Source organism: Grammomys surdaster, unplaced genomic scaffold (assembly GCF_004785775.1).
Source record: "Grammomys surdaster isolate TR1022 unplaced genomic scaffold, NIH_TR_1.0 554, whole genome shotgun sequence".
Taxonomy (NCBI): domain Eukaryota; kingdom Metazoa; phylum Chordata; class Mammalia; order Rodentia; family Muridae; genus Grammomys; species Grammomys surdaster.
The window spans coordinates 1,223,042-1,237,491 of NW_021604973.1; the positions used below are offsets into that span (position 1 = coordinate 1,223,042).

Here is a 14,450-nt window from a genome sequence, read left to right on the forward strand (position 1 = left end):
GATAGATAGATAGATAGATAGATAGATAGATAGATAGATAGATAGAAAAAATATAAAGATAATTGATCTTTTTCCTTTCTCCTCATGGAAGAATTGCAGCTAATCAGGGAACAGGTGACAGAAGTCAACATTTTGCAGCCCCTAATGGCAATAATGGACAACACAGCTGTCACCAAGGAGCTGGCATGATAAAAGGAAAGGATAAAAAGCTTCAGCATGGCTGGAGCAGGCTGAGACACCCAAGCCTCCTTGTCATTCCGAGCATCTATGGCCGGGACACTGCTGCCTTGTGATATGCTAAAACAGGATAGCCTGAGCCTCCTGAGAGCAACTCTGTCTTCTTCTCAAAAACCTCCAGGATAACTGTCAGTGTAGAGGAATAGGAGATCGAGACGGATTTCTCAACCCCTGCATGACTGACATTATGTTCTGGGTGACCACCAAAAATAGCAGAAAAACTAAGTAACCAGTCTGCTGGCGAAATAGAATCATTTGAAATAGAGTTGATCAAAAAGAAAACACACAGAGAAAATGGAAAAGAACATAGAAGCAGTAAGGCAAATAAAAAAAAGGAAGTACTAGGTTTAGACACCAATAAATCAGTAGTTCTGTGTTGGGTCTTAGTAACATTTGTTGGGCTGTAGCTCAGTGTATACCACAGACGCTAGACCTACTCTAGTTTCATTCGGCCACTGTGATAAAACAGCCTACCCAAAAGCTGCTTGAGGAAGAGGTTTACAGCTTTACTTCCTTTTACAGTTCTAGGTCACAGTCTGACTTTGAGGGTAATCAAGAAGGAATTCAAGACACGAACCAGGTAGCAGAAACCATGGATGAACATGCTTGCTGGCTTGTTCTGCTAGCTTCTTGTGCAACCCAGACCCACCTGCCTAGGTAAGACACTACCCACAGTGGGTGGGGCCCTTGGGTATCCATCAAAACAATCTCTCAGATATTGCTGCAGGCCAATCTTACTGAGACAATTCTCACTTGACTCAGCTGACTCTAGTTTATGTCAAATTGACAATAGAAATTAAGCAATAAGGTTAATTCTAGGTTCTGACCCAGAACTAAAAGTCAATTGATTAATTCACTCTTAGACTAGCTCAAAACGACCAAGTGGTACAGCTTAAAGGTTAAGATGCAAGAACAGGGAAGATGCATAAGACACTAAGAGAAAATTGAAATAGCTAATCTAACATCACAGAAACCATCTTGAAAGCAAACAAGTGAGGCAGAGACCGGCGGTTTTCTGAGTTCGAGGCCAGCCTGGTCTACAGAGTGAGTTCCAGGACAGCCAGGGCTATACAGAGAAACCCTGTCTCGAAAAAAAAAAAAGAAAAAAGAAAGAAAGCAAACAATTGCCAGAGGTACGGCGATGGGTGGAAGGTGTGTTCACTGAGACGATGTGCTAACTAGTTTAAGTCTGTATACTCAACACAGCCTCAGAATGCATGAAACAAAATTTTGCAGGTCAAAAGAGGCAAGATACAACTTCTAAGTGTGAGATTGTAATGTAATAAATATTTTTAGCAACTGATAAAATGAACAGATAAAAAGGCAAACACACAGATGGTCTGAACAGGATAATGAACAGTGTTGTTCCAGGTCTTTCACAAGAAGCAAGATTTGGAGAGCAATGCTACATGCCTATGCCTTTCTGTCCTGAGATTTAACTTTATTGTCCCCACTGTCCTGCACACTATTTCTGGAGTCTGCACACTGCATTTAGGTTTTGAGTTTTCATATGACATACAGTTTTCTATCTTATTATCAAGTGAACCATTTGATGGTGTGGGGGTCAATATCATCAATCTGAGAAAATTCATAAACCCCTGGGAGGAGAGTCTCAATGAGGGGTTGTCCAGATCAAGCTGGCCTGTAGGCATGCCTGTGAAAGATTCTGTTTCATGTTAACTGAAGTGAGAAGAGCCATTCCACTGTGGACAGTGGCTACTAGACTATAAATGCAGAGGAAGGTGTGCTGAGCACTAACAAGCACGTATGCATTAATTTTTCTCTCTGTTCTTGACTGTTTCAAGTTCTCCCCCTTGGCTTCCAGGATGATGATGTAACCTGGAATTGTGAGTTAAATGAGTACCTTCTCTTTCCAATTTGTTCTGTCAAGATACTTTATCAAAGCAACAGGAACAAAGCTTGAACCAAAGATCTACCAGGTCTTCCTCATCACACAGGTGATTTTTCAAACTGCTCTCACATGCTAGATCCACATAGTGTTTTCCCAACCTGGCTGCTTACTGCTTAATATCACTAATGAGCCCTCTGTGTAGGTCGTGCATGTGTGTGTGTGTGTGTGTGTGTGTGTGTGTGTGTGTGTGTGTGTGAATGTGAAGGCTGGAGTTGATGTTAGGTGGCTTTCTCAATCACTGTGTATCTTGGCTTTTGAGACAGGGTCTCTCACTGAACCCAGATCTCATTGGATCAGGTAGACCAGCTGGCCATCAAGCCTCAGGTAATCCTGATATTTCTACCTCCCCATTGTTGAGACTACAGGTGCTTGCTGTCTAGATTTTATAGAGATTCTAGGGATCCAAACGCAAGCATTTCAACAACTGTGCCATCTCCCTAGCCTAGGAAAAGAGTTAGGGAACCAGCTTCATATTTTAGTTTTGTGATACTGCATTTGTTTTCTTTTGCTATGCTTTGTTTGTGACAGCATCAGTGTAATATACTCTGTCCCCTTTGCCTTGAACTCAAGAACCTCCCACCTCAGGCACCTGAATATATGAGCTACCACATTTGGTTTATTTTAGTGATGCTAATGGCACTTGGGGGGGGGGGTGAAGATGGCTACATTTTCATTTTGTACAAAATTGTAAACATCATATTATTAATTAATTATAACCCTGGGGTACTCATATATTAAGTTGGTTATTTCGAATGTGCCCAGAGGAGACCAGGAACACCTGCCCTAGTCTCTCTTCCATAAACCTTAGCATGAATGAAAATCAGGTAGTTCTAGAAAGGGTTTCAAATGTGCAAGGCCATGTCCCAGGGAAGATAGACACCATGACTGAATATCATTAAGGGGGGTGGGGAAATGATGGAATTGGTACAGAGACCTAAAGACAGATGCCAGATTGTGCCCAGTTAGATTCTGTTAAGTTCTGTTAGCAAGGATGTAAATCATACAGCTAGCTATTTAAACTGAGAGCAAAGAACACAACCCAGCTATAAAAACTAAAACTCAGCCGGGCGGTGGTGGCGCACGCCTTTAATCCCAGCACTTGGGAGGCAGAGGCAGGTGGATTTCTGAGTTCAAGGCCAGCCTGGTCTACAGAGTGAGTCCCAGGACAGCCAGGACTACATAGAGAAACCCTGTCTCGAAAAACCAAAAAAAAAAAAAAAAACTAAAACTCAAGGTGTCATTGATAAAAGACATTAAAAATCCCCTTACCTGAGAAGTATGCTAATGCTGTACACAACGCTGAAGACTTTTGGCGACATCATGCAGCCTCCCACTTAAAACCAACTCTGGATGGCTCAGCTCTAGAGAACCAGGATTGTTGCTTATTATCTGGGATCCTCTGGAGAAGCATCAATTTCTCAGAATTCTAAAGAGAAGAAAGTAATGTGGTATTAATTAAAGTGTGCCAATCCAGACATCATTTTCTACAGGGTATAACCACTAACGTGTCATTAGGAGAGCAGCAAAGGGCAGGCACTCATAGATTGTAGGTAAATCCATAGCATGACTCTTCAGAACTGATGGAAACACAATTTACTCTCTCTTTAAGGCCTTGTCTGTATGTGAAAATAACTCCATGGTTAGGAATCTTCTAGCTAACAATAGCAGAATAAATCAAGACAGTTTTTCCCAAACATAATTCAGATTAGAAGATACATCTTAGGGCCCTACTACCCTGAATTGCTCAAATCTCCACACTATCTCAGAAGCTAAGCAAGGTCAGACCTGGTCAGACCTGGGTGGGAGAAAGAAATTATCAGATAGGGAAGAAAAAAAATCAACCAAAGAGACTTTGACCACAAAATGGAGAAGCCTCTGGGTGTGAGCCCCAGTGTCCCAACACACTGTGAACAAGTGTTGAATGCCACTTAATATAGCTTTTATTTTCATAATATGAGTTAACTAAACACTAAAACTACTTTCTATGTATTCTTCCATTAAATAACTAAATCAAGAAGGATAGAAGGCACATATATTGATAGAGAAGGGAACTAAAGAGATTGAAAGAGAAAGTGAAAATAACCCATGACTGTTCATTTTGAATTATAGACTGATTTCAACTCATGTAGCAAAGTGTAATTTTTTATGGCTACATGGTATTTTATTTATTCACCCTGATAGGCATAAAAATGCCCCAGCCCATGGGAAATTCAACAAGGACCTAGAGAGGGAGGCGAAAAATGAACAGACAAGAGACATGAAGGAGACAAAGTCGAGGGTTTTGATCAAGCTCTCAAATTTTAATTTCAGGCGGCAGGTTATGGCAGGTTATAAAGACATAGCAAAACAGAAAGTTTGGGCAGAGATCATTGCTTACGGCTATCCCACTATTGTATCCTCATTGATAAGACCATCTCACTATCATAACTGGCTTCCAAGACATACCAGGCCTTTAAGTTCCTGGGACCTGAGACAGTGAACATCACTTACTAACCTTGTAGTTTAACTGACTAAGTTTTCTAGAACAGCAGGGAATTTCATGGGTTTGGCACTGGGCATCACTGAAATATGCATGCCTGGGTGGAACTCTCTCTACCAACAACCAGAAACATGTTAGATTTACATTCCTTAGGCAGTAAAAGAGTGTTTATGCTAAAATTAAAACAATGTTTCTTACCAGAAATATCACCTATGAGATGCATTCAATGTTTTCTGCTTTCTAATAGTTGTCTTTTTAATTCATGAACAATGTATGGTTTTCTTTTCCTGTATCTTTACAGAATGTTTCTTCATTACATACTACAGTGTATTTCAGCTGTAATAAAGGTACTTACTGGTACATTCTATACAAATCAATGGAATATGCATCCCTGGGCTTTACTGTGTTTATGCAAAAAATCAAAACAACATACCTTAACAGAAATATCACCTATGAGGTGCATTCAGTGTTTTCTCCTCTCTAATAGTTGTCTTTTTTTGTTTGTTTATTTTGTTTTGTTTTTGTTTTCTGAGACAGGGTTTCTCTGTACAGCCCTAGCTGTCCCGCAACTCACTCTGTAGACCAGGCTGTCCTCAAACTCAGAAATCTGCCTGCCTCTGCCTCCCAAGTGCTGGGATTAAAGGCATGTCCCACCACCGCCTGGCTACAAGCAGTTTTTATACTTTTTTAGGGGCACAGGTTACATCAGCAAGGTTACAGTTCAAACTTTTTGGTTAAGCATATTGACCTTTAAATCTATTGGTTAGCAAGCACCACACAGGTTTGAACTCTATGACTTTCCAGAGGGTCAGGTGATGATCAGTCAGTACATTCTTAGAATTTTTTACTCAAGAATGATCCTGTAGGTGGAGAATGGAACTTGGCCTAGCCTTGAACAGAGACAAGTGGGTGTAAGGCTGGTGAAAGTCCCTAGGGCTCTTGGCCAGTACCTGAAATAATGTTCCTTATTGCTGAAGTTAGCTTTTAAGCCTCTTGAGAGTAGCCCATGCAGTTAGGCCCAGATTAGAGTTAGAGGCTAGCACAGTAGCACAAGAGCCTGTCAAAACCACAAAACTTGGGGGTAGAGATGGCTCAGTGGTTAAGAGCACTGACTATTCTTCCAAAGGTCCTGAGTTCAATTCCCAGGAACTGTTGAACTCTAAAATCCAAAACCAGGGGACGCGCTCCCACAGAAACGCATACAGACAGGACTCACTGCAATCACATGAGGTTTGGTTTAAGGAAACTAGTGCATTAGGACTTTCTCACATGCAGGAAAGAGAGTGCCAAACAAGAGCTGGATACAGTATTTATGGGTACAGTATAGTTCATAAGAGCAAATCACAAAGTCTGACCTTTCCGGGTTTGGTCTCTGGTGACTCAGATCATGACAAGGAGTATCCATTTACCCAGGTTTATTAAGTTAAGGGGTTAGCTTCTTGATTCCTGGAATGTAACTACGCCCTGGGCTCTCTTCACAGGTGGGTTCCCTCCCTTGTGGTTTGAGGAATGTTAATCAGCCTCTCCCTCCCTCCTTTGAATGTTAATCCAGCAAGTGTCTTCTGACTAAGGAATGTGCCCCTCCTGGGATTTGTCCTGGGACAGTGGGGTTCTTTTAATCTTAAATTCAAACCAAGACCCGAAATCCTACATTTAGACCCAAAAGTCTTACAGAACCACATGGTGCTCACAACCATCTGGAATGGGATCTGATACTCTCTTCTGATGTGTGTCTGAAGACGGTGACAGTGTACTCAAATACATAAAATAAATCTTACAACACACACAGACACACACACACAAAGTTTGTGCAGGATTGCCTCTAATATCTTTTTAAAATCGAAGACATAAAAGTCCAGTTTCTAGCCTGGCACTGTGGCCCACGCCTTTAATCCCAGCACTTGGGAGGCAGAGGCAGGTGGATCCCTTAGTTCCAGGCCAGTCTGGTCTACAGAGTTCCGGGACAGCCAGAGCTACACAGTGAAACCCTGTCTTGAAAAAAACTGGGGTTGGGGGTTGGAAGTATCCAGTTTCCCGGTGTTTTTAAGATGTTGTTGCCCCTCCAACCAAAGGAATTAGCGATGAAGATTTAGAAATTACGACGGCTTAGACACCCCCCACCATGTGTCTTGTTTTTAGGAACCTGATGCTGTATAGCACTTCCATATTCTCTTCATTTAAAAATGTCAAGGGATTGGGGGGGGGGTGCGAATCCTGGTCCTGAAAAACAACAAAAATGTCAAGGATGGCTGAGATGATTCAGTGGGTATAGGAACTTGTCCCAAGTTCAAGTCTTAGAACCCACATTGTGGAAAGAAAGAACCAACTTCTAGGTTGTCATCTGACCTCCTCCACACCTGATAAGTGTATGCACTTGTAACTGTTAGCTTTCAAATCCCGGACAAAAGGCTGATGTGCCTATTTAACAAATGGTACCCGACCTGCTGACTCTGCCTGCATTCTCCTGTCCTCCTGTCTAGCATGCCTGCTCCCTACCTTAGACTTCTCTAGTCCAGGGACTGGGCTGTCCTTCCCTATATACTCCACCCTCTGTGGTTACCTGGTCTTCTTTGTTCACTTTTTTGGCCACTTTCTCCATCATACCTAGGAGCAGTCATGTTCTGTTCATTTTATTTCCTTTTCTCCATCCATAACCTCCTACACACACACACACACACACACACACACACGCATTTTAATCAAAACTACAGAAGAGTTAAGGGTATAAACACTTGGTTTTGTTTTGGAGCTGGATTGATGTGAGCAGTTAGGAAGGCTTACTGCTTTTTCAGGAGATCCAAAATTTAAGTCCTTAGTGCCTATGTAATCCTGCATCTCTCCAGGGATTCTGATCTGGACTCCATAACACCTAAACTTACATACACATAACCACACACAGTGTTCTTAATGATTGAGCCATCTCTCAAGTTCCCTCTTTTTTGTTGTTGAAACAGGGTCTATGTTATTGAAACATAGCCTAGCCTGGCTCTGAACCCAGGCTTCTCCTACCTTCCAAGTACTTACTCCAGACACTCTGTAGACATTTCTGTTTTTTGGGGTTTTTTGTTTGTTTGTTAGTTTTTGTATTTTGTTTTTCGAGACAGGTTTCTCTGTGTAGCCCTGGCTGTCCTGGAACTCACTCTGTAGACCAGGCTGGCCTTGAACTCAGAAATCCACCTGCCTCTGCCTCCCAAGTGCTGGGATTAAAGGCATGCACCACCACTGCTCAGCTCTGTAGACATTTCTAAATGACTTTGTAATACTGTTCATATTTGTTTTCTTTCTTGCAGTGAAATAGTCTTTGAGTGGAGAACAGTAGCACAGCTTTCAATGTCCCTTCAATGTACTAATAAAAGGGCTCTCACTCTTTTTACATGACAATTGACCAGCTTTGTCTCTTTGTCTCTATTGTAAAGCAATGCCCTAAGACTTCCAGAACTTTTAAATATCTAGTCTTCATTAACCTTCATCCAATAGTTTTAGCTATTGGTGATCATTTTCTAAATGGTTAATAATAGTCATTGCAATAAAGCCCAGACCGTGCCAGGTAGTAGTAGCATGCAGCTTTAACCCCAGCTCTAGGGAGGCTGAAGCAGGCAGATCTCTGAATTCTTTAGGTAGGCCTGCTACAGAGCAAGTTCCAGGACAGCCAAGGCTATACAGAGAAATCCTGTTTCAAAAAAAAAAAAAAAAAAAAAGTCAAACAAGAAAACAAAAACCAAACAACTGACCAAAACCCAAACCACCCCTCCCACCCTCACCCCCAAAAAACAACCCAAAACAAGATGTTGCTCTAAGCTGTTACTAAGTTACTAAGAACCAGATGAAGGACTTTACATGATACCAGACTCTGCAGGGCCTGGGAAAACCCAGGTTCATCTTCATCATAAACTATAACACACTGAAATCACCTCCTCACCAGTGAACCCAAATGGCTTCAAATTTGTTTGAAACAGTGGGTTTTTTTTTAAATGTATTTACTTTTATTTATATGATTATAATGTCGCTGTCTTCAGACACACCAGGAGACAGCATCAGATCCCATTACAGATGGTTGTGAGCCACCATGTGGTTGCTGGGAATTGAACTCAGGACCTCTGGAAGAGCAGTGCTCTTAAACAATGAGCCATCTCTCTAGCCCCCAAAATACTGTTTTTAATAGTGAATAAACCAAGTTTATGCAGTGGCTACCCCGACGCCTAGATCAATTTGTAGGGAGGGGGTAGGCAAGGAACACGTGAGTTTTGAAATTCAGGTCAGTTCTAAACATCCAAACCAGGACCTTGAAGGACGACAGTAGGCACGCTTTAAAGGCACAGCACCTAGAGCTTTTAGTGAAAAGAATGAAATCCCAAGTTTCCTTTTCATTTTTGTTAAATGACAAGAATTATTGTTGAGCTCTTGGGGGTTGCTCTGGCACCCCACAAAATGAGGTCCCAGGATCCGTTTCTTCCGGGATGGGAAAAGCTTATAGCCTTTTAGAAGTCTTTGAACCTTCCAGTATGGATTCCCCATTTGTCGGGGTTGAGATCGCATCAGTTATTTCCCAGAGGAAGGTCATCAACACTGATTTCTATTCCTAAGACACCCACTCCTAGATTCGGCTCAGCTGGAGAGGGAGGCCTGGAGGCCTGGGTTAGTCTCCCAGGGTACAGCCTGAGGGTATAGTCTTCTAAGATTGGGCCCCGTAGGGGGCGGGTCCTAGCAGGCGTGGTCTAGTAAAACAACGCCTTTATAGGCGCTAAACTTCTTGAACCCAGGTTCAGGAGCTGTGGCCCATCGAGGTTAAACCTGACCTAGTCTTCCCTGGAAACAGGTTCCTTGTCAGGATTTAAGATGAAAACTCAGGTGACTCGTAAAGATATCCCCCCATGGGTGAAAATTCCTACCGACCTGGAAAGGCCAGAAGTATTGCAAGTCAACAAGCTGGTGCTAAACGCTCTGTTCGGTGAGTAGAAGGTCTGCCCGGCTGCCAAGGCCCGAGCTCCCGGTCTTGGAGCACTCATTTTCTTTCCTCAACAGGCCCACAGGGATCTCGAATGCCTCACTTCGAGCAGGTGGGCCGGGTCATGTTTGAGCTCAAGACTCTGGAATCTTCTGATCTTACCGAGATCTTAATTTATGGCTCTGGACAAAAGAAGTTTCGGACTAAATGGATGCTTCAGTCCATGGCTGAGAGGTACCGCCTGCGCCAGGAAAGAGGTGAGTCGCTAACTGGTCCCCTGAACCAAGGCATGGTGGAGCAGCCTCCTCCCTCCACCTCGCTTACCCCCTTTTCACATCTCCACTCCTTGCATCCCTCTGAAGATGCCTTGCTTTGGGCATCACCTGGGACTCCTCTGGGCTGTCTCTGACAATCTTCTGGGAGTTCGGGGGCCCAGAGGTAAGTCTAAAGTGAGAAGAGGTTGGGACTTGTCCCTCTGGGCAGGGTTATCTGAGATAACACTGTCCCACCCTACCCCCCATCTCCAGGCTTCTAGGAAAACGTTAGAACTGGCCCAGTGGTGCCCTGGTTCTAATTAGAGGTCTACACAAAGGTGCTTAGAGATGGTGAATCATACAGTCCCCTTACTGTTCCACAACACTTAATCCTGCTGTTGGTGTTTCTTATGCAGGCATGCTCAAGCTGGAGGAAGGCATGAAGGTCCTCGAACTAGACCAGGGTTCGAAGAAGTAAAGCCAGTTTCCAGTCATTGTGAGTCCCACCTAGACACAAGCTGTGGCTGGCCAGTGTTTGGTTCTCACATGAGGTTTTTTTTTTTTTTTTTTTGGCCTGACATGAGTTAACTTTGTTAGGTCCTTCAAGATATTCTTGGATCCCTACTGTGTATTCTGATGTGAATATCTGCATGTCATCATTAAAACATTTAAAGAGCCAGAACCCTTTGCCTGGTGTCCCTTTTGTATCCTTGTAAATGCCTACGCAGATTGTAGCTTGTAGGATCTTTATCTTCTGCATCCAACCTGTTAAACTGTCTGGCTTGTAATATGGGGTGTCAATTTCTGCATTAGGGAAAGTGGAACTTTTGGTTGGAGAACCACCAAAGTAGGTATTTCAGTTTACCCTGGTGGAGGGAGACCAGTTTGTTAATGTGGAACAAATCCCACGTGGGGAGCTTTCTGGGCTTATGACCTTAGGCATGTCATTGAATTCCCTGACTATGTCTTTAACTTAAATATATGTAGGGTCTTGGGAGACAGGAGAATTCATGGCCAGTCTCGGCTACAAAGCAAGTTCTAGGCCAATTTGGGCTAAGTGTGGGACCCTATCTCAAAACAAATATATTCCTATACATCTACACCTACAAGTAGGGGACTTAGAAACAAGTACGTATAATACATGCTATTGACAGCAATGGAAGAAAATCCTTATCTGTGGAGATAAATGTGTTTGCAATACATAACAGCTCTCCCTTTTGTAATCAGTAAGGAAAATCTGTGTAGCTGAGGAGGACCTCTTCCCACCACTTCCCAAGTGCTGGGATTAGAGGCATGTGCTACCACACCCAGGGCCAAGGAGAATTCATTGAATTTTCTCATCCAATTAAAAAAAAAAAACCCATCGGGCAGCGGTGGCGCACGCCTTTGATCCCAGTGCTTGAGGCAGAGGCAGGCGGATTTCTGATTTCAAGGCTAGCCTGGTTTTACAAAGTGAGTCAGCCAGGGCTGAACAGAGAAACCTTGTCTCAAAAGGTTTTAAGTAATGTCACATGTGTAGCCGGTACCTTTTCTGCTCCAGCTTGCCCTCCCTTATCCCAGGTACCGAGCTTGTTACTTCTTGAAGATCTTTTGCTTTGTTGTTTTGTTTTTAGGTAGGGTCTTAACTCTTTACCCCAGGCTGTCCAGGAATTCCCTATATAGTTGATCAGGCTGACCTTGAACTCCCGAGATTGCCCGGCCTTTATCGCCTTTATCTGTTGAGTGCTGGGAACTGGGAGCACCAGCCTGTTTTGCTAGTCTGTGATACTTATCTGTTGAGAGAGCCTCTCCCTGCTGCCAGCTTCATTCTTCTCGGCATTCAGGAACCTGATGTCCCTTTTCTCCACTAGAGTAGAAAGCTTACATTACTGTGGGTACATAAATGGTGTGCTTCATATCCGTCTCTGAGGATAAGGGCTAAAGGGAGGAATATATAGTTAGAGCTGTCCTGAGCCGAAATCAAATCAGGATGATAAGTAACACAACGGTGATCAGACGGCCAGATAAACACACTAGTACATTTATATCCCCACTGAGTGACAGACATCGCTGTATGCACACATAGACTATTGAGGTAAATTCACACATATATACACACGTCAACATTGGGATAGATAAATACACATCACAAGTATACACAATTGTATATGTTTCTTAAATTTTGTTCTTTTTGAGGCAGGTCTCATTGTAGGCCAGGCTCTTCTCAAACATCAATCCACCTGCCTCACCCTTCTGACTATTTGGGGTTACTGGTAGGAGCATCACTTCTGTGTTCAATAAATATTTTTGCTCTTTTTGTTTGTTTGGTTGGTTGGTTGGTTTTTCGAGATGGGGTTTCTCTGTGTAGCCCTGGCTGTCGAACTCACTCTGTAGACCAGGCTAGCCTCAAACTCTTGAAATCCGTCTGCCTCTGCCTCTCAAGTGCTGAGATTAAAGGCGTGTGCCCACTGCCCAGCTATATTTTTGCTTTTTTTGTAACTCAATTTTTACTAGGTGTAGATTTTTGTATGTGCATATTAGGTATACTATATGTGTACATTGTCCGGAGAGGGTATTGGATCCCCTGGAAATGGATGGTTATGAGCTTACCAGGTGGGTGCTGGGAACTAAACCCAAACCCTCCGCAAAAGCAACAAATGCTTTTATTTATTTATTTATTTATTTATTTATTTATTTACTTTGGTGCTTTTGTTTTTCTTGAGACAGGGTTTCTCTGTGTACCCCTGGCTGTCCTGGAACTCTGTAGATCAGGCTATCACTTAACTATTGAGGCATTTCTCCAGCCCCAAAATAACTATTGTTAGTCTACAGTTGAGAAGCTATTCTTATTCTAATGCTGAATGGGTTAGATTTCTCCCACCTCGGATCTGAAGGAGGAACTCCTCAGCCCATCCTCCAGGATTCAATTAGGGAACACTCAAAAAGACAACACCCTAGGGATCCTTTATACAGTTTTCCGGTGGTGGTATTGGCTGTCACACATCCTGTGGGTCTCAGGGAAGACAAATGCTTGCTAATGTACTTGTCTTCACCGAATTAACATTTTAAACCTGTCCTTGAGAACTCTGACCTGAGCTTTCTGGACCATTCAGATATTTTGAAGGAAATAAAAAGTTTGGGTTTAGCCGGGCAGTGGTGGTGCACGCCTTTAATCCCAGCACTTGGGAGGCAGAGGCAGGCGGATTTCTGAGTTCGAGGCCAGCCTGGTCTACAGAGTGAGTTCCAGGACAGCCAGGGCTAAACAGAGAAACCCTGTCTTGAAAAACCAAAAAAAAAAAAAAGTTTGGGTTTAGCTTGTTTTTCAATTATTATTTTTTTAGATTAAAAAAAAAAAGAGTGGTGGCACATGCCTTCAGTCCCGGGCACTTGGTGGGAGGCAGAGGCAGGCCTGGTCTACAAAGTGAGTTCCAGGACAGCCAAGGCTATGCAGATAAACCCCCTCTCCCCCCCAAAATTGCATGTGTATGAGTGTTTTTCTTGCATGTATATCTGTGTATCTGTGTACCATTTGTGTTTCTGTTGCCTGAGAAGTTAGAAAAAGGCATCTGATTCCCTGAACTGGAGTTATGAGCCACCATGTGAGTACTGGGAATCAAAACCAGGTTTTCTCCAAGTGCAACAAGTGTTCTTAAAAACTGACCATCTCTTTCTCTAGACCTCCCCCCTTTTTGTTTTGTTCTGTTTTGTTTTTTTGTTGTTGTTGTTTTGTTTTTTGGTTTGTTTTTGAAAGAATAGCCCTGGCTGTTCTCACTCTGTAGACCAGGCTGGCATTGAACTAACAGAGATCTGCCTGCCTCTGCCTCCCTAGCTCTGGGATTAAAGGCCTGGGCCACCACCACACAGCCTGCCTCTGTTTTAAACTGGGTCTTGTGGTATATGTTACAATCCCAGCATTTAAAAGTTAGAGGCAGGAGGAACGGGAGTTTGAGATAACTTTCAGCTATTTGGAGGCCAGTGTTAGCTCCAGGAGATCCTGACTTCACACAAGCAAACACAGGCATGGGGAGGGGACAGGACTGTAAGAGACTGGACAGAGCTTGCCCAACATCCGGGAAGCTGTGAATTTGATCCCTAGCACTTCAAAACCACGACAAGGTGGCACATAATACTCTTAACTCTTTGGAAGCTGGAATCAGAAGTTCAGGGTCATCCTTAGTTATATAGTGAGCTCAAGGCTGCCTTGAGGTACATGTGAGCTATATTGTTTCAAAATTATTGTTTCTCTCAGGAAATGTAAATTGTTAAAGCAAGTACATCTTTGATTAAGTAACTAAACAGAGATGACAGACTTCCTATTTGGAGTATAAGGGAAATTAGTTTCCACTCTAGATTACAAAAATGCTGTCCAAATTTAAGGTAGTAGCACATACTTTTAATCCATCACTAGGGAGGCAGAGGCAGGTGGATCTGTGAGTTTGAGGCCAGCCTGGTGTTCATAGCAAGGTCTAGGTCAGGCAGGTGTATAGAGCAAAGCCTTGTCTTGAAACACTGTTGTGCCAGGGAAATGTTAGTGATCCCCAAAAACACACACAGGAGCCAATCTGATGCAACTCACAGCAGGGTTTTTATTCCATTCGAGCCAGCTTGTCCCCTCTCCCAACCATTGTCACACAGTATGGTTTT

General features: G+C 43.1%; 1 protein-coding gene across 1 annotated transcript; it reads left to right on the forward strand.

The window, feature by feature from the left end:
* The first annotated feature begins 9,418 nt into the window (after positions 1-9,418).
* On the forward strand, positions 9,419-10,331 carry LOC114633198 (developmental pluripotency-associated protein 5A-like). Its single transcript, XM_028781810.1, has 3 exons — positions 9,419-9,576; positions 9,651-9,830; positions 10,244-10,331. The coding sequence occupies exons 1-3, from the start codon at positions 9,465-9,467 to the stop codon at positions 10,303-10,305; spliced, it is 354 nt and encodes a 117-aa protein (XP_028637643.1). The 5' UTR covers positions 9,419-9,464; the 3' UTR covers positions 10,306-10,331.
* Positions 10,332-14,450: the final 4,119 nt, after the last annotated feature.